This window comes from Macaca mulatta, chromosome 14 (assembly GCF_049350105.2).
Source record: "Macaca mulatta isolate MMU2019108-1 chromosome 14, T2T-MMU8v2.0, whole genome shotgun sequence".
In the NCBI taxonomy this organism is placed as follows: domain Eukaryota; kingdom Metazoa; phylum Chordata; class Mammalia; order Primates; family Cercopithecidae; genus Macaca; species Macaca mulatta.
In genome coordinates, this window is record NC_133419.1 from 111,220,001 (window position 1) to 111,238,542 (window position 18,542).

The 18,542-nt window shown below is 38.6% G+C and overlaps 1 protein-coding gene across 1 annotated transcript in view; it reads left to right on the plus strand.

Moving 5' to 3' along the window:
- Window positions 1–18,298, plus strand: part of FDX1 (ferredoxin 1) — a 35,043-nt gene extending 16,745 nt beyond the window's left edge. Inside the window, exons 3-4 of the mRNA XM_015115633.3 lie at window positions 12,835–12,964; window positions 17,137–18,298. Coding sequence (XP_014971119.3) covers window positions 12,835–12,964; window positions 17,137–17,251 — 245 coding nt within the window. The 3' untranslated portion in view covers window positions 17,252–18,298. The remainder of the gene's footprint in view (window positions 1–12,834; window positions 12,965–17,136) is intronic.
- The last annotated feature ends 244 nt before the right edge of the window (window positions 18,299–18,542 follow it).

The window sequence follows — 18,542 nt, forward strand, 5'->3', positions numbered from 1 at the left end:
AGATAGAGTTAAGCCTAAGCCTCTTTCTAGAATAAAGATGAAAGAAATGAAATCAGGAAGGGTGCAGTGTTATCGTTATAAAGAAGAGCTTATTACCACAACATTATGGTGGCAGCTGTTTCATTAATTCCTAAGGCTGAATGCAGGAGCCCATCTAAATACCACACTTGTCATAAGTCCTACTCACAGATGAACACCGTACTCCAAACGTGGCTGACCAAAGTACTCAGTTTCTTTACAGTTTCTCCCTGGGTGATCTCATCTGTTCTATGACCTTAAATCCTTTCTAGATGTTGATAAACTCTTAAATTTACATCCTTAGCTCAGACCTCTCCTCTGAGCCCTGACTTACAGGTCTAACTTCTTGCTTTACATCTCTTCTTGGAAATCTAACATATTTAAAACAGGTTTTGGCTTTTTTCCTCCTGATGTAACCTGTCCTTCCTCGAATCTTTCCTATCTCAGTAATGAGCACCACCCGGCTGCTTGAACCTGAAACCGTAGAGCACCATTCCTTCCTCTTTCTGCCCCACCTGACATCCAGTCCGTCGGCACCTCCTGCCAGTTGTGCCCCCAAGATTCGTCTCTAGCACCTCCTGTTGGCTCCATCCCTACAGTCGGCACGTGGGGCTGGCCAGCCACTGTGCGCCTGGAGCTGTGCTAACCTGCTTCTGCTCTGGAGCTTAGCAGCTGGGTAATTTGTCCTAACAGAAATCAGACATATCAGTCCCCTGATTAAAAACCATGAGTGGGCCTGGCACTCATGGGCTGATGCATGTACTCCCAGCACTTTGGGAGGCCTAGGCGGGCAGATCACAAGGTCACGAGTTTGAGACCAGCCTGGGCAACATGGTGAAAACCCGTCTCTACTAAAAATACAAAATTTAGCCAGGTGTGGTGGCACGCACCTATAATTTCAGCTACTTGGAAGACTGAGACAGGAGAATTGATTTAACCCAAGAGTCAGAGGTTGCAGTGAGCCGAGATTGCACCATTGCACTCCAGCCTGGGTTACAGAGTAAGACTCCGTCTTGGGAAAAAAATAAAACAAACAAACAAACAAAAAACCCGAGACAGGCGGATCACGAGGTCAAGAGATAAAGACCATCCTGGCCAACATAATGAAACCCTGTCTCTACTAAAAATACAAAAAACAAAAAACAAACAAACAAAAACCCAAAAAACAAAAAAGGAAAACAGCTGGGCGTGGTGGTGGGCGCATGTAATCCCAGCTACTTGGGAGGCTGAGGCAGGAGAATTGCTTGAACCAGGGAGTCGGAGGTTGCAGTGAGCCGAGATCGCACCACTGCGCTCCAGTCTGGCAACAAAGTGAGACTCTGTCAAACAGAACAAAACCATGAGTGCCTTTCTTTGCACATGGGATAAAATCTGTATTCCCAACCATAAAAGGCTCTGCATTATCTGGCCCTATCTGCCACTCTTCCTCTTTTTTTTCTCAATGTCCTTTGTCTCACTTTGGTGATACTGGCCTTTTCTCAAGAGCTTGAACTCACCCAAAATTCCTACCTTTGAGACTTTATAGATACTTCACCCTCTCCCTGCGATACATCCCTCTCTCTCCCATCCCCAAAATTTAGCTTTTCATCTCTCAAATCTCAATTTATATACTTCCTTAGCAAGGCTTTGCCCAGCCACCCAGTCCAAAGTAGTGGTTCTCTTGTTATCTTGAACCTATTATCCTCCTTCTCAGCATCTTGTTCATTTGTTTCACAGTATTTGTCACAGTTTAGTAATTATGTATTTCTTGTGTATCTTTCCCAATAAACTTCAATGAGGGATAAAGTCATTCCTATTTTATTCCTCATTGTATATGAAATGAAGTAGTGAATGAACAAATGAATAAAAAGGGACAGTCATACATTTTGGAAACAGTGCAAGCTTATAAACATTCTCATTGCCAACTTTTATATTAATATAGGTCTTTTGGATGATGCAGGTACCTGTTTTCAGAGTGTATCATAATATTCTGTCACTAGGGGGCAGTTACACACCTGCGATTCAACTTACCTAGTTTACTCTCGACATTTTTTTTCTTCAATATTACCTATTTTCATGTGTCTGTTTTGAGGGAAATTATACAAATTGGAAGATCCTGATTGTGTTTGTATAAGTTTATATTTTTTCCCTTCATACTTGAGTCGCTATTGATATAATGTATTTCTGACTATGCTAGATCAATCTTTACTCGAGAAAATTAGATTTTGTGTTTACACATAATTTCCATTTCTAATATATAATATTCCCATGCAGCCATCCTCTAGATTTTTGTTTGGGAAAGGGGTTGGGTGTCGGGGCGGGCAATCTGTATTGTCAGCATCGTAGTAGATAATACAAAATGATCTTAATATGAGATGCATACACACGAAATGTCTTTTCCCATTGGCAAACACTGAAGTTACATGAAAGGAAAGGAAAAACAGTCTGCAGAGATCTAACTTTCTCTAGGAATTAATTTCGCAGCTAGAACTTCTGAGGATTTGCCCAAGTGCTTACTATCATTATTCCTGTTTAAAAAAAACAAAACTTCGTTCATGAGTTCACCAACCTTGAAATTAGTAAGCATGCTTCACTATTCTTCGTGTAATTTTATATGCATATTTGAAATTGTGCAGATTAACAGTATTGAGATTCTTCCTCTAGCAAAATCAGAAGTATTGTGAAAACCAAAACTTTTGTCAGGAATCCTATAATTTTAAGCTGGCAGGCTGTGTGAGTTGTAAATTTTATGTTTGTTACTGCAGCTAAAGATGTACCATTTTAGCTTATAAACAAATCCCTGCCATCCTTTGTCAGCACCATGTGAACCACACTGTTTATAGACATCTGAATATCTGTATGATTTTCTTGACTATGGTGATGATATTTTAAACTGTGGTTATAATTTAAAATCATTTTTAAAGCCTGTATCAGTTTCAGCCAAGCATTAAGTGCTAATACTGAAAAATGTATCTGAAAATTAGTTATTTTGTAACAGAGGTTAGATGTAACAAAATGCTAGGAAGAAAGCCAAAAACCTGTCATGATACCTATTACTGTTAGTTTAGGAGAAAGAACTCTGAATTGTTAGCCAAAATGTCAACAAAATCAAAGTAGTACTAAAATGTATATACTTTTAAGTTCATGAAAATTGTTGTATAACCAAGCCAGGATGGTGGGTAAAATGCTGGCCCCAGGGGCTAATATTAGCGTGGCTGTAACGTGTTCCTAAATCAGGTTATTTTCGGTGCTAAGGCATGAAATATGTTTTATTATTAATTTTAATTGACGATCATAATTGTATTTATGGGGTAGGTACAGTGTGATATTTTGATACATGTATACAATGTGCTTCACCTCAGTTATTTTTTGTGATGAGACATCTGAAATTTGCTGATAGTAACTTTTGAAATACACAATACATTATTATTAACTGCAGTCACCATGCTGTGCTATAGATTTTTAAAAATTCTTTTTAAATAATTTTTTGAGACAGAGTCTTACTCTGTCACCCAGGCTGGAGTACAGTGGTGTGATGTTGGCTCACTGCAGCCTCCACCTCCTGGGCTCAGGTGAATCTTGTGCCTCAGCCTCCCTAGTAGCTGGGATTATGGACGAGTACCATGACACCTGGCTAATTTTTGTATTTTTAGGAAAGGTGGGGTTTCACCATGTTGGCCAGGCTGGTCTCGAACACCTGACCTCAAAAGTTTGCCTGCCTCAGCCTCCCAAAGTACTGGGATTACAGGCGTGAGCCACCGTGCCCGGCCTGTGCTAGACATGTTAAACACAAATTCCTCCTAACTGAAACTTTGTACCCTTTGAACAGCACATGCTCGTTTCATTTCCTCACCCCGACTCCCATCCGCTGGTAACTACCATTTTATTTTCTACGGCCGTGGCCCCCAACCTTTTTGGCACTAGGGACTGGTTTCGTGGAAGACAAATTTTCCATGGACGAGGTTGGGGTGGGGATGGTTTTGGGATGATTCAAGTGCATTACATTTATTGTGCACTTTATTTCTATTATTATTACACTGTATCATATAATGAAATAATTATGCAACTCATCATAAGGTAGAATCAGTGGGAGCCCTGAGCTGCTTTTCCTGCAACTAGATGTAGGTGTCATCTGGAGGTGATGGGAGATAGTAACAGATCATCAGGCATTAGATTCTCATAAGGAGGGTGCACCCTAGACCCCCCACATGCGCAGTTCACAATAGGGTTCTCACTCCTGTGAGAATCTCATGCAGCTGCTGATCTGACAGAGGTGGAGCTCAGGCGGTAATGCGAGCAGCGGGGAGTGGTGGTAAATACAGATGGAGCTTCCCTCGCTCGCCCTCTGCTCACCTGCTGTGTGGCCTGTGGCCCGGGCCTGCTGTAAGACATGATGTATTTTTGGTTATTTGAATGGTGAGTATAGTAATGTAAAGAATTTTACTTCATACATTTGTTCTACTTAAGTATATTTTAAAACACAAATGTTTGAGTATTTTAGATTTTTAAACTTTAGGAATCCACTTTCTATTCTGTTTCATTGAGAAAATAATTCTTGAAATATGAGACTTGTACAATTCTCAAAATCTTTGAGAATGCATTTCTCATAAAACATGATCACTTTGTGTTTACATATATGTGTATATCCATGTACATATATACATGCACATACATATATACATATACATACACATTTTCCCTATTCGTTTACTTTTATATAGCCAACCACTTACAGGGACACTAAAAGCTGACAGCCACCAATATTACTCTGGGGCAGTGTATATAATAAGTTATATAAATTTTGCACCTTATTCCTTCATATACATAATGTATTAGTATGCCCATATTGTGATCAGCTGCAAGTTTTAGCCTTGTAGTTATTGTTTGTTATTTTATATCCTTTATTCTTTTATAGTTTTATAGGTTATCTTCTACTGTTTGTTTGTTTTGTGGGGTTCTCTGTGTATGTGAAAAGCAAAAAAAAAAAAAAATGCTCCCCATTTTGTGAATTGTGGATAGGTTTTGTTTCCATAATCTATTTTCAGGTCAGCTGCTTGTTATTTGGAATTTGTTTTCCCATAAACATAATGTTGGCTAAATTTTTGAGCCAACATGCAGAACCTATTTCTTTACAACTGACTTAATTACCATTTATAGCTTGTGTTTTTGGGATAAAATGCATTGCACCTTCTAACTCTTGTAATTATAGCTGTTGCTGCTTCTTTCTTCTACTTTTAAAAAGAGCCAGGGTCTCATGCCAGTCAGAATGGTGATTATTAAGAAGTCAAGAAACAACAGATTCTGGTGAGGTTACAGAGAAATATGAACACTTTTACACTGTTGGTGGGAATGTAAATTAGTTCAACCATTGTGGAAGACAGTGTGGTGATTCCTCAAAGATTTAGAACTGGAAATACCGTTTGACCCAGCAATCTCATTACTGGGTATATACCCAAAGGAATATAAATCATTCTATTATAAAGATACATGCACGTATATGTCCATTGTAGCACTATTCGCAAGAGCAAAGACATAGAATCAACCCAAATGTTAATCAATGATAGGCTGGATAAAGAAAATGTACATATACACCATGGAATACTACACAGCCATAAAAGGAACGAGATCGTGTCCTTTGCAGGGACATGGATGGAGCTGGAAGCCATTATCCTCAGCAAACTAATGCAGGAACAGAAAACCAAACACTGCGTGTTCTCACTTGTAAGTGGGAGCTGAAAAAGAGAACACATGGACACAGGGAAGGGAACAACACTTACTGGGGCCTGCTGGGGGAGGGCACAGAGGGGAGAGCATTAGGGAAAAGAGCTAATGCATATGGGGCTTAATATCTAGGTGATGGGTTGATAGGTGTAGCAAACCACCATGGCACACATTTACCTATGTAACAAACCTGCACATGTACCCCAAAACTTAAACAAAAAGAGATGGGGTCTCGCTTTGTCACCCAGGCTGAAGTGTAGTGGTATGATCATAGCTCGCTGCAGCCTTGACCTCCTGGGCTCAGGTGATCCTCCTGCCTTAGCCTCCCAAGTAGCTGGGACTACAGGTGTGCGCCACCACACCCAGCTAATTTTTAACTTTTTTGTAGAAATGGGATCTTGCTATGTTGCCCAGGCTGTTCTCAAACTCCTGTCCTCAAGAGATCCTCATACTGCGGCCTCCCAAAGTGCCGGGATTATAGGCTTGAGCCACCATGCCCAGTCTGTACCTTCTAATCTCAGATCAGGGACCCACCCTACACACATGAACGCACACACACACATCAGGAACACCTTAACTTCCTGGGCCCACCCTACACACACACACACACACACACACACACACACACACAAAACAAAACAAAACAAAAAAACAGAGACTCCTTTCTCTGTGTTGCACCCAAGTCTGATAGTGGGAATATATGCATGGGTGATCTCAGTGCAGAAGATACCATGGTGGATAGGAGCCTGGGAATTCTGTGATGCTGAAGAAAGAAGACTTAGAAGATGACGCCTAATGACAATGTTATCTACTTTGTTTCTGCGGATAGGCTTTGGCATCTGGGGCTGTGACTCTAGCATAGTTGGGAGCTATAGGGATGCTCATTATGGCTCTGAACTCTGTGTCAAAAGAGATAGAGAATTGGTGGCAGTTCTCATGTTTTAACTGGAAATAAGAAGGCAGTGCCAGATCAACTCTATGCAAAATAAGGTGCTGATAAAAGGAATCTACAAAAAACTCTATAACTGACATCATGCTTTATGGTGAAAAATGGAATGTCTTTCCTGTAAAATCGGAGACAAGGCAAGGATGTCTACTTTCACCACTCCTATTTAACATCACACTGGATGTCTTAACCAGTGTATTAAGGCCAGAGAAAGAAAGAAAAGGCACATAGATTGAAAAAATAAAAGTGGTTTTAGATGACATGATTGTTTATGAGGAAAGTCACAAGGAATCTACAAAAAAATTCTTAGAGCTAATAAGTAAGTTTAGCAAGGTCCTAGAATATAAGGTCAACACACACACACACCCACACACACCAGTTGTATTGCTATGTACTTAACAGTGAATGTTTGGAAATGAAAACTAAAAAAAATCCATTTATAATAGCTTCCTAAATGAAAATTTTAGGTTTAAATCTAACAAAATATGTTTATGGAAAAGCAAATTAACTAGAAGAGCCAAAACAAGTTTAAAAGAAGAATAAAGTTAGAAGAAGCACAGTACAGGTCTTAAGACTTACAATGACACCACAGTGATGAAGATGGTATAATATCAGCAGAGAGACAAGCAAACATGTAGATCAGTGAAACAGAATAAAGGGTTCAGTGACAGACCCATAAAAGATGGGCAGTTTTTTTGATAACAGCTTTATTGAAGTATCATTTAAATACCAAACAAGTCACCTATTTAAAGTATGCAGTGAATTTTTTTTAGTATATTCAGAGTTGTGCAACATCACCTTAAAACATTTTCATCACTTCAAAAGGAAACCCCATCCTCTTTAGCTAGCACCTCTCAATCCCCCATTTCCCTAGCCCTAAGCAGCCACTACTTTCTGTATCTATAGATTTGCCTATTCTGGACATTTCTCATCAATGGAATCATATAATATGTGGTCCTTTGTGAGCGACTTCCACTTAACATAATGTTTTCAATGTTCATCTTGTGTTTTAGTTTGTATACTTCATTCCTTTTTGCGGCCAAATAATATTTCGTTTTATGAATGTATACCACATTTTCTTTGTCTCTTTATCACCTGAGAGATATTTGGGTTGTTTCCACCTATTGGCAGTGGCCAGTTGGTTTTTGACAGAGGTGCAGAACAATTAGTGAAGGAAGAGTATTGTTTTCAACAGGTGATGCTGAATCAATTGGATATTCATGTGGGAAAAAAAGGAGCGTCAACCTAAACCTCATAAATCTTATAAAAACAGTAATGCAAAATTGACTTAGATCTAAATGTAGAACTTGGAACTGTAAATTTCTCAAAGAAAGAACAAAGAAAAATCTTCAGGACCTGTGGGTAGGTAGGCAAAGAATTAGACATGACCAGAAGAGCACAATTTTTTCTTATATATAAGAAAAAATACATAAATTAGACTCCATCAAAATTAAAAACTTTTGTTCTTCCAAAGACACTGTTAAGGGAGTGAAAAGACAAACTACAGACTGGGAGAAAATACTTGTAAATCACATATCCAGTGAAAGGACTTGTATCCCCAATATATAAAAAGCTCTCAAAACTTAACAGTAAGAAACAACCCAGTTAAAAAATGGGCAAAAGATATGAACAGACACTTCACCAAGGAGAATGTAGAGATGGCAAATAAGCTCATAAAAAGATAATTGAGGGGCGTCGGGACTGAACTTGCTTGTATGAACGACTCTGTGTTGTTTAGAGTTTTCTTCTAGAGGGACAGGAGACTAATGGTGATGTCATACTCCCAAGTGGCTTTGGAAAAAAAAATGAGGCAAAGTTAAAAAAAAAAAAAAAAGATATTTTACACCTTTAATTTCTTGTAGAGAATGTGAATGAAAGTCACAATGTGACACCACCAAATACCTATTAGAAACAAACCGTGGGACATTCAAACAGTGGAATGCTTCTTAGCAATGAAAGGGAGCAAATTATGGATAGACGCAACACATTGGATGAATCTTAGAGGCATTGTGTGGAGTGAAAGAAGGTAGTTTCAGTCATACACTGTATGATTCTATTTATGTGAACATTCTGGAAAAGACTAAACTACAGTGATAGAGAACAGATCAGTGGTTGCCAGGGGTTAGGGATGGGGTAGATTGTGACAACAAAGCAACAGTAAAAGGGAATGTTTTAGGCTGACGAAGCTGCTCTGTATCCTGAGTGTGGTGGTGGTTACACAAGTCTATACATGCATTAAAACTCACAGAACTGGCCGGGTGCAGTGGCTCAACGCCTGTAACCCCAACACTTTGGGAGGCTGAGGCAGGCGGATCACCTGAGGTCAGGAGTTCGAGACCAGCCTGGACAACATGGTGAAACCCCGTCTCTGCTAAAAATACAAAAATTAGCCAGCCGTGGTGGCTTACGCCTGTAATCTCAGCTACTCCAGGAGGCTGAGGCAGGAGAATCGCTTGAACCCAGGAGGCGGAGGTTGAACCCAGGTTGCGGAGGATCACGCCATTGCACTCCAGCCTGGGCAATAAGAGTAAGACTCTGTCTCAAAAAGCAAACAAACAAAACAAAACACCTCATAGAACTGAACACCGAGACACGTGGTAGTTGGAGGACACAGCTATCATGAAGTGGCAGTATTTTATGAGATAAAGAAAACAGAAAAGGAGGAACTGTTTTTTTCTCTTAAATAGTCTCTTGTTCTTCTCAGAGTTTTAAGCTCTTTTTATACCCAAATATTTAACCTTATTTTTGCAGGGTTTTTTTTCCTCCTAAATACCCTTTTTAGATAGGTGTCTCCAATATTCTCAAAAATTCTTTATTTGTTAATAAACCGTATAGGTTAAATCTCAAAACAAACTCTAGAAAATGAATCATCTGTCTTCTTATGGAATTTTGCAAGATTGAAAGTTTCTTTTTACTTTTTTAAATTTTTCTTTGAGCCCTGACTATGGCAAGGACAGAATAGTTGTTAAGTGCTATCCATGGGGTCTTGTAAACCCTTGCTACAGATTGTTTCTGTAGTAACACAGTCTGACCATGAGCTTTCTCTGGTTTAGTGTTAGCTCTCTCACATAGGCTGGTTTCATTCTGAGTCTTATAGTTTCTATTATATTTGAACTTCTTCCTAGTACAGAGAATAAGAAAGGATAAATTGTTGACAGGTTTTTGTGGCAGAAAAGGTTCGAAAAGGATCATAAAATAATGAGGGATCATGAATGCGATGTGTTCATTTAAAGAATAAATAGGAACTTAGTGTGTAGACATCAAAAGTTGATCTGTACATATTCAGCATTTTTCAAATTCTTTTTTTTTTTTTTTTTAAACAGAGTCTCACTTTGTCGCCCAGGCTGGAGTGCAGTGGCGCGATCTCGGCTCACTGCAAGCTCTGCCTCCCGGGTTCACGCCATTCTCCTGCCTCAGCCTCCAAGTAGCTGGGACTGCAGGTGCCGCCACCACGCCCGGCTAATTTTTTGTATTTTTAGTAGAGACAGGGTTTCACCGTGTTAGCCAGGATGGTCTCCATCTCCTGACCTTGTGATCCGCCCACCTCAGCCTCCCGAAGTGCTGGGACTACGGACTACAGGCGCCCACCACCACGCCTGGCTATTTTTTTTTGTATTTTTAGTAGAGATCAAATTCTTATTAGAATAGTCTCTTCAGCGCTGAGCTTAGCAACTTAAGCAAGATGTGGAAACGATTGCCAAGGTTCCTGAGCCATGAAAATTTAAATAAGAGAATAGAAGAATACCTTTAAGAGAAGGTTAAAAGAATGGAAGCTTCCTAGGGAAGAGAGGGAGAGAATTTGAAACCTATGAAGGAGCTAGAACAGGATGGTAACTCTTCATTTCGACTGGCCACTGGTACAAAAAGCAGTGTCCTTTGTTTTTCAGGAGGGATTTGTTGGCATATGAGCCTTTTCTCTCCATTTAATATATAAGTAAGGCAACTTACATTGTTGTATGGCGATACAGTAATGATTAGTTGCCTACAGCACTGGGGAACTTAAGCTGAAGTCCTAACTCATCTCTAACTAGTGGTATGACCTTAGTCCATTTCTTTAACTTCTGGGGCTTAATTCTTAATTTAACCTCTTATGTTTACAAATAAAGTTCAATTACTCTAAGAGTTTCTGTGACTTCCAGATAATAATAATAGTTTACCAATACTTACATAGCACATACTATCTGCCAGTCATGGTTGCCAGTATATATATTCATATATATTAAGTATGCAGTCATGTGTAATTCTTGGAACTACTATGTGAGGTTAGTGTAGTTACTCTTGAGGAAGCTGAGACATGGAAGGTAAAGTAGCCCAAGGTGACAGAGTTAATAAAAAGGGAAGCTGTAGTTGAAGGGAGGAAGTCTGGCTGAAAGCCCATGCTCCTAACTCTTGTACTTCACTATATGGTCTCACTCTCCCATAATTCTATTATTGCTTTGAATTGGATTTAATAAAAATGAAGATTTAGAGAGACCTCTCAATGGTTCTTTTTCTTTTCTTTTTTTTTTTTTTTTTGAGACGGAGTCTCACTCTGTCGCCCAGGCTGGAGTGCAGTGGTTTGATCTTGGCTCACTGCAATCTCTGCCTGCCTCCCAGGTTCAAGCGATTCTTCTGCTTTGGCCTCCCGAGTAGCGGGATTACAGGTGCGCACCACCATGCCCAGCTAATTTTTGTAGTTGTAGTAGAGACAGGGTTTCACTATGTTGGCCAGGCTGGTCTTGAACCTCACATGATCTGCCTGCCTCGGCCTCCCAAAGTGCTGGGATTACAGGAGTGAGCCACCATGCCTGGCCTGTTTTTTTTTTTTTTTTTTTAAATGGTAAAATATGAATAACAAGTGCTTAAATTATAAGGAAGGAACAACTCTAGTGAAAATGATCCAGAGGAAAATTAAGAAGGTTACTAGTTGTTAATAGTGGCTGTGTATATTTCATATAATGTTTAGTTCCAAAAGAGAATATAAATCAAACTGAAGTTACTCTGAGGACTCTATAGTCTTTGAAATTGTACAGTGACTTTAAAAATTCATGTAGAAACAAACCCGAATCCCTGTTTTTAAAGTTAGATTTAACCAGACTGTGATTCTGCATGCCTCTGTTGTCGGGTTCTCCCCTGGGATACTAATATGTTCTGGATGCCATATTTTAAGAAAAGCCCAACTAGCCTGGGGGATGGGAGTTAGAACTGTGTTGTGTAAGAAACAGTGGAAGGACCTGGGGATGCTCAGCTGGGAGAAGGAAGAATAATCTCAAATAAATGAAAAGCTATCATTTAGAAGGATTAAACTCCATGGGATAGCACTGGACCAGTAGGTGCTAGTTACAGAGTGGCAGACTTTAGCTTGGTGGAAGCCAGCCGAATGCAAAATTGGCTGACTTATGTGGTGTTGGTTTCTTTGTCAGGAGATTTTCAAGCAAAGTCTGAGTAACACTTAAACATTTAACTTAATTTAGTGATAGGTTTGATTGATTTCTAGTTCCTCTTATATACCGTAACTTACATTGCTATTATGTTAGTAATTACTATGTAAGTTTAAAAATGCACACACTTTTATATATATGCATGTCTCAGCTTATTAATTTTTAAGCTCTCTATTAGGACTATGTATTTTCATAGGTATTCCTTCATAGCACCAAGCCAAAACCTTTGTGAAATAATACAGCGTGAGGGATTTCAAACTCGTGCGTGTGTGTGTGTGCGTGCGGCAGGAGATGGAAGGTTGTTGCCCCTATTCTCTTCATTTTCAACTTTCATTTATGTATTCTACTTTTCTTTTCTTTTTTTTTTGAGACAGAGTCTTACTCTGTTGCCCCGGCTGGAGTACAACCTCAGCTCACTGTAACCTCCGCCTGTCCCGTTCAAGTAATTCTTCTGCCTCAGCCTCCCTAGTAGCTGGGACTAGAAGCATGTGCCACCATGCCTGGCTAATTTTTGTATTTTTAGTAAAGACAGGATTTCACCATATTGGCCAGGCTGGTCTTGAACTCCTGACCTGAAGTGATCTGCCTGCTTTGGCTTCCCAAATCACTGGGATTACAGGTGTGAGCCACTGTGCCTGACCTCACTTATGTATTCTAACGCTGATTCTAACATTTAGAAACCTTTACTGAACCAGGTTTGAATCATCTGATGTAAAAGGGAGTATTTTCGGTGTTTGTTGCTTTTGTCAGGTGCATGTGAGGGAACCCTGGCTTGTTCAACCTGTCACCTCATCTTTGAAGATCACATATATGAGAAGTTAGATGCAATCACTGATGAGGAGAATGACATGCTTGATCTGGCATATGGACTCACAGACAGGTAAGATTTTTGGACTGCTTCAATTGTACTAATAATCTGGGAACATAGATGTTTTATTATGTTGTCTATGTAAGACCAGACCCATGAAAGTAATAGTATTCTACCAGGTTAAATAACAGTCACAGATTTTGAGTATCATATATGTGGCAATTCTCTTGGTTTTCACTGCTATAGTTTAGACCTTATGAAACTTTACAAAAGTAAAAAAAAATTAATTGGAAGTATTGGAAGTACAAGTTATAGATCCTAACACCTCTTCTTTAGTCTCTTTTTACTCCAGGAACTAATATTTATTACAGCTGAATGGAGGGGTTAAATTTAATGCTTTTATAGTATTCTTGAAGGACAGGTTTGATAATTGAACACAATTATGGTGGAAAGTTTTACCTATTGAAGAGAACAGAATTTTTAAAGAAACTTAATATATAATAGTAATTATGTTAAAATGAGTAGTTCTTTTTCTAAGTGTACCTTAATCAGAGCTTATTCTTGTTATTAATTAATAGGTAGAGTTACTCTTGAAAGTGGTGAGATTTCCAGTAGCAAGTGACATTAAGTGATAACTTATTTTTTCTTAAAATATCTAGTCTTTCAATTAGAGTCAATGAAGGTAGCTAGCTGATATACTGTTTCAAGGGGTAAGATAGTGAGAGCTTATTAATTAAGGTTGGCTTTGTTTAACTCTAGTTTGGTGACCTTAATGACAAATAACTTTTTAAAAATTAAAAATGGTAATAATAGTTTTATTTCATGTGTATTATATAGCTACAATTTTGTTATATACTTAACATAAACTACCCCATTTAATCCTCACAAAAATTTTCAGGTCATTTGTATTTATTTAGAGAAGAAGAATCATTTTGTTCCTTTTATAGTTCATTTCCCTCTTGGTAGATGTGAGACTGATAACCCTGGGAAGAGAAACTGGTGAAATAGTATCTGTTTGGACACCAAAGCAGAGTGGATTGTGGCTACTGTCTGCCTGTCCCCTCACATCTTCAGTGCCATGTTCTCTATGAGCACCTCCTTTTTTCCCCCTTAACACAGAAACTAAATCCAATGACTGTATTGGTTTGGTTCTGAGAATTGTGTCTCTTAAAAAGAGGTAAATCATAACTAACTGTTTGCCCTTTTATACAGTTACAATTGTAGATGCATGTAATAGATAATTTTCTAATTGAAAAGAAAGGGAAAAGGAAGAGCTACAGTTAGATACAAAAGGTCTGTAATAAACATCAGCTAGAAAGAATATTGATGATAAAATTGCCAAGTTTTAGAGCTAGATAATGGAGAGCAAGGAATAGCTTTTATAGTGTTTTATGGCTAGTATTCTTTTTTTTTTTTTTTTTTTTTTTGAGATGGAGACTCGCTCTGTCGCCCAGGCTGGAGTGCAGTGGCTGGATCTCAGCTCACTGTAAGCTCCGCCTCCTGGGTTTACGCCATTCTCCTGCCTCAGCCTCCCGAGTAGCTGGGACTACAGGCGCCCGCCACCTCGCCCAGCTAGTTTTTTTTTTGTATTTTTTAGTAGAGATGGAGTTTCACCATGTTAGCCAGGATGGTCTCGATCTCCTGACCTCGTGATCCACCCGTTTCGGCCTCCCAAAGTGCTAGGATTACAGGCTTGAGCCACCACGCCCGGCCTATGGCTGGTATTCTTAAGTACACAGCATTTTAGTAGAAATACTTTGTGGCAAAGAGTATAATGAGTTTCACAGGTAGCATTTACAAAACACACTGACATATTTGGAATGGAAAGAATTTTGTTCAAAGCTGGTAACCACAGGTAAACTTATTTTTAGGGTATCAGAAAGTTTCAAAAAAAGAAATAAGGAAATTTAGCCTTTTAGTTCATGTACTTACTTTACTTTAAATACTATGTAAATGTTTTTAATTTTTAAGCAAAAACACCATCATTTCATTTTTTTTTTTTTTTTTTAGAGACAGAGTCTTGCTCTGTAATCCTAGCTACTTGGGAGGCTGAGGCAGGAGAATTGCTTGAACCCAGGAGGCAGAGGTTGCAATGAGCCAAGATCATGCCACTGCACTCCAGCAAGGGTAACAAAGCAAGACTCCAAAACTTCCTGGTGGTGCCTCCTTGCTCACCAGTGAAACACAGACCCCTTAACTGATATTCACAGCTGCCTGTGCCTCTGGCCGCCTTTCTGGCCCATCATTCCCCTTGTCCTTGTTTACACTGTGCAGCAACCAAGCTAAAACACCCATCTTGCCTTAAATGTTGCTTGAGCTTCTCTGCATTGTGTTGCCTTTGCCTCACATACTTTTCTCCTTTATCTTTTACTAAATAGTAAATAGTAAATCCTACCTATCCTGCAAAGCCAAACACCACCTCCCATGGCCAGAAGTAAGTGCTTTCTTCTTAGACCTCTCAGAGCCATTTGGCTTTCTCCCTCGGTGGCATTTGCCACAGTCTCACATGTTAAGTGTCTGAATGTGTCTCATCTCATCCCTTTGATTGAAAGTTTACTCATTAATGCTGGCATTAGCAACCAATCCTCACATCAGTCCTGTGAGCAAGTCCTGTGAGGAATTCTCCTACTCATCTTGAAGATCAGGTTAGGAAACCAGCATTTGGTGAGGTTAAGCAAGTTGCCTGTGAACATGGTGTATTAAGTGCTGGGTTCTGCACTGCTGGTCTTTTTGGCTGTAACTCTGATGCTATCTCTTTAGTGCATCCCAATGCCCAGGAAGTAAGAGGTGTTCAACAAGAAAGTGTGGAGTTGAGTTGGTCTTCGTCACTGACATTTAGTATTGTGCCTTTAGGTACTCCATAAATGCTTGATGAATACATTAATAAAACCAAGACCTGAATATCACATTTCATCAAATTGAAGACATGTCGATTGTAAGATTAACATTTCTTTTTATATGCCACTAAGGAAGAGAAAAGCACTGCTAATTCAAATAAGACACAGTGTTATCACTTAACATATTTTCTGCATATTGAAAGAGTGAGTTAGACTTCTCTAGACACAGATTTGAATTATATATCACTGCTAAGAAAAGAAAATGGCTGAGTGCTGTGCCTCTTGCCTGTAATCCCAACACTTTGGGAGGCTGAGGCGGATAGATCACTTGACCCCAGGAGGTTGAGACCAGCCTAAGCAACATGGTGAAACCTTGTCTCTACAAAACATTCAAAAATTATTCAAGCGTGGTGGTGTATGCCTGTAGTCCCAACTACTCAGGAGGCTGAGGTGGGAGGATTACCAGAGCCTGGGAGGTAGAGGTTGTAGAGAGCTGAAATCATGCCAGTGCACTCCAGCCTGGGTGACAGAGCCAGACCCTGTCTAAAAAAGAAAAAAAGGAAAATAAACACAAAAGAAAATTAGTAGTAATTCTAAAAAAAAAAAAAAAAGAAAAGAAAATTATAGTCATTCTTAAAATGACAAATATTTATTAATTCCAAATTTATACCCTGCTTTCTTTCTGTATTCTTCTTCGTTTTCATTTTGCAATCTTTTTATACTTATTTTGAAAAGTAGGTAAATTCAACATGTGGAACTTACATACTTTCCATAACTAAGTTGAAGAGACCCCTATATGAATCTTGTCACCAAATTTATAGCTGTGAGATGACCATTACTTGACAGTGTAGCAGTGATTGGAAGATTCCACTGATTTTAAGATGCTTCTTGATTTTCAGAGATGGTAAAAATTTGAGAAAAAAATATGCTGTTATAATTGATGACTTAAGTCTATGTATTTATTCCAGATTTCTTCTTTTAAAGGCTTTAAAAAGTGTAGCTTCCTTTTATAGTCTGTGTAGTTTTAATTATCTAGGAATTGATTAATCATTTTCTTGGCCTTGCTAATAACCTTAGTTCCCCACCATTATGCCTTTTGATTGTTTCCTTGCTTGTCAGCTCTTTGACCAAAAAATAGTGGTCTGGTGAAACAGTTAATAGATAATAGGAACCACAGGCTAAAATGAAGCTTTACTACACTAGGTTTATTGTATTCATATTTACCTTTTGTTACTCTCTAGTTGATAGGGTTGGTTATATCTGTTTTGACATGAAGGAAATGTAAAAGATTAATAAGTTCCCTGACTGCTTTGGGTAAGAAAACATAAAGACTATCTTAAACAACTGCATTACCTTGTGAATATATATATGTAATAGTAAACCATATCTTCCCCCTTCTCCATACAGGTCACGGTTGGGCTGCCAAATCTGTTTGACAAAATCTATGGACAATATGACTGTTCGAGTGCCTGAAACAGTGGCTGATGCCAGACAGTCCGTTGATGTGGGCAAGACCTCCTGAACTAGAACAAATGGGAATGTTTTCATGGAATTTTACCTATTTTTATAATTATTATTTCTTAAAGTGATTAAATGAGAACATGGATGAGTGGACTTCATATTATGACTAGCTTTTACTATTTTAATTCATGTTGTATAACTACAGAATTTTGTCATTCTTGAAAGTATGCAATTTTTATTTTGGTTATATTACAAAAATGTCAATCAAATATTAAAAAATAGTTAATGTGATAGAAAAACCTTACATATTTTTTTCTTATTTTTGTTTAGCGACTTTAGCAAAATGTTTTCATATAATCTCATCTGTTTACCTAGAAGGTAGGTTAAGGAAATATATTATTATTCCTGTTTGATGTGGGTGAAGGCAGAGATCTAACCTGGCTTGTTTAGGGCCATACCACTAATTAGAAAATCTGTACTAGAACCTGTGTCTTATTACTACTATAAGTTATGTGTTCAGACTGAAACTGGAGAAATTATGACTATTTATAGCGATAGTTAAATCTGAATGTGTATGGACAAAAATATTTAATTGCTCAGTAAACTGCTTAACTTCAAAGGTAGTTATTAACCTTATAAATAAATGTTTCAGAATTTTGATTCTAAAGTCTAAGTCTGAGCATAGAAATTATAACGCTATCAAAGAAGTTTGATCTCTGTTTTGACTATACTAGAGGAATAACGATTGGTTGTGTTTATTCTTTTCTAAGCAGAACGGTTTAACTTTGTACTCTTTGAAAAATCATGCTGATTTATAAATCTCTGCCTATAACAGAATGGAAACCTTATGAATGAATTGTTTTTCTCTGTCCTGAGCTGGAGAAGGGAATGAGTAGGCTGACACATCGCACAGCCCCAGGTGGCGCCATTCTCTCACGCAAGGATGGGGCTGCAGTGTGAGCAGCGTGGGCTGCAGTGTGAGCAGCGTGGACTGCAGTGTGTCAGTCCCAGGAGGGAGGGAGTGGCGAGCACCACAGATTACCATGTATGTGTGGAAGACATTTGTATCCTTATCTTTACTATAAATAAATTCATAAAAGTTAACAAAGGGGTACACAGTATGGTCTTTGGAAATACAATAAAACATCAACTAACTTGGAATAATTGTGAGGAAGAGCAGAACAAATTAGTAGAAAGAAGGTGAATTGTAAGACAATTGAGTTGGCTTCATGTGTATTATTGCAGCTTGATCATTTATATAAATATTTGCCTAGTACAATGCTTGACATACAGCATTGTGTTATGCCCATTGGGGACACACAGGTGAACAAGACAAGGAATGTCATCAGGGA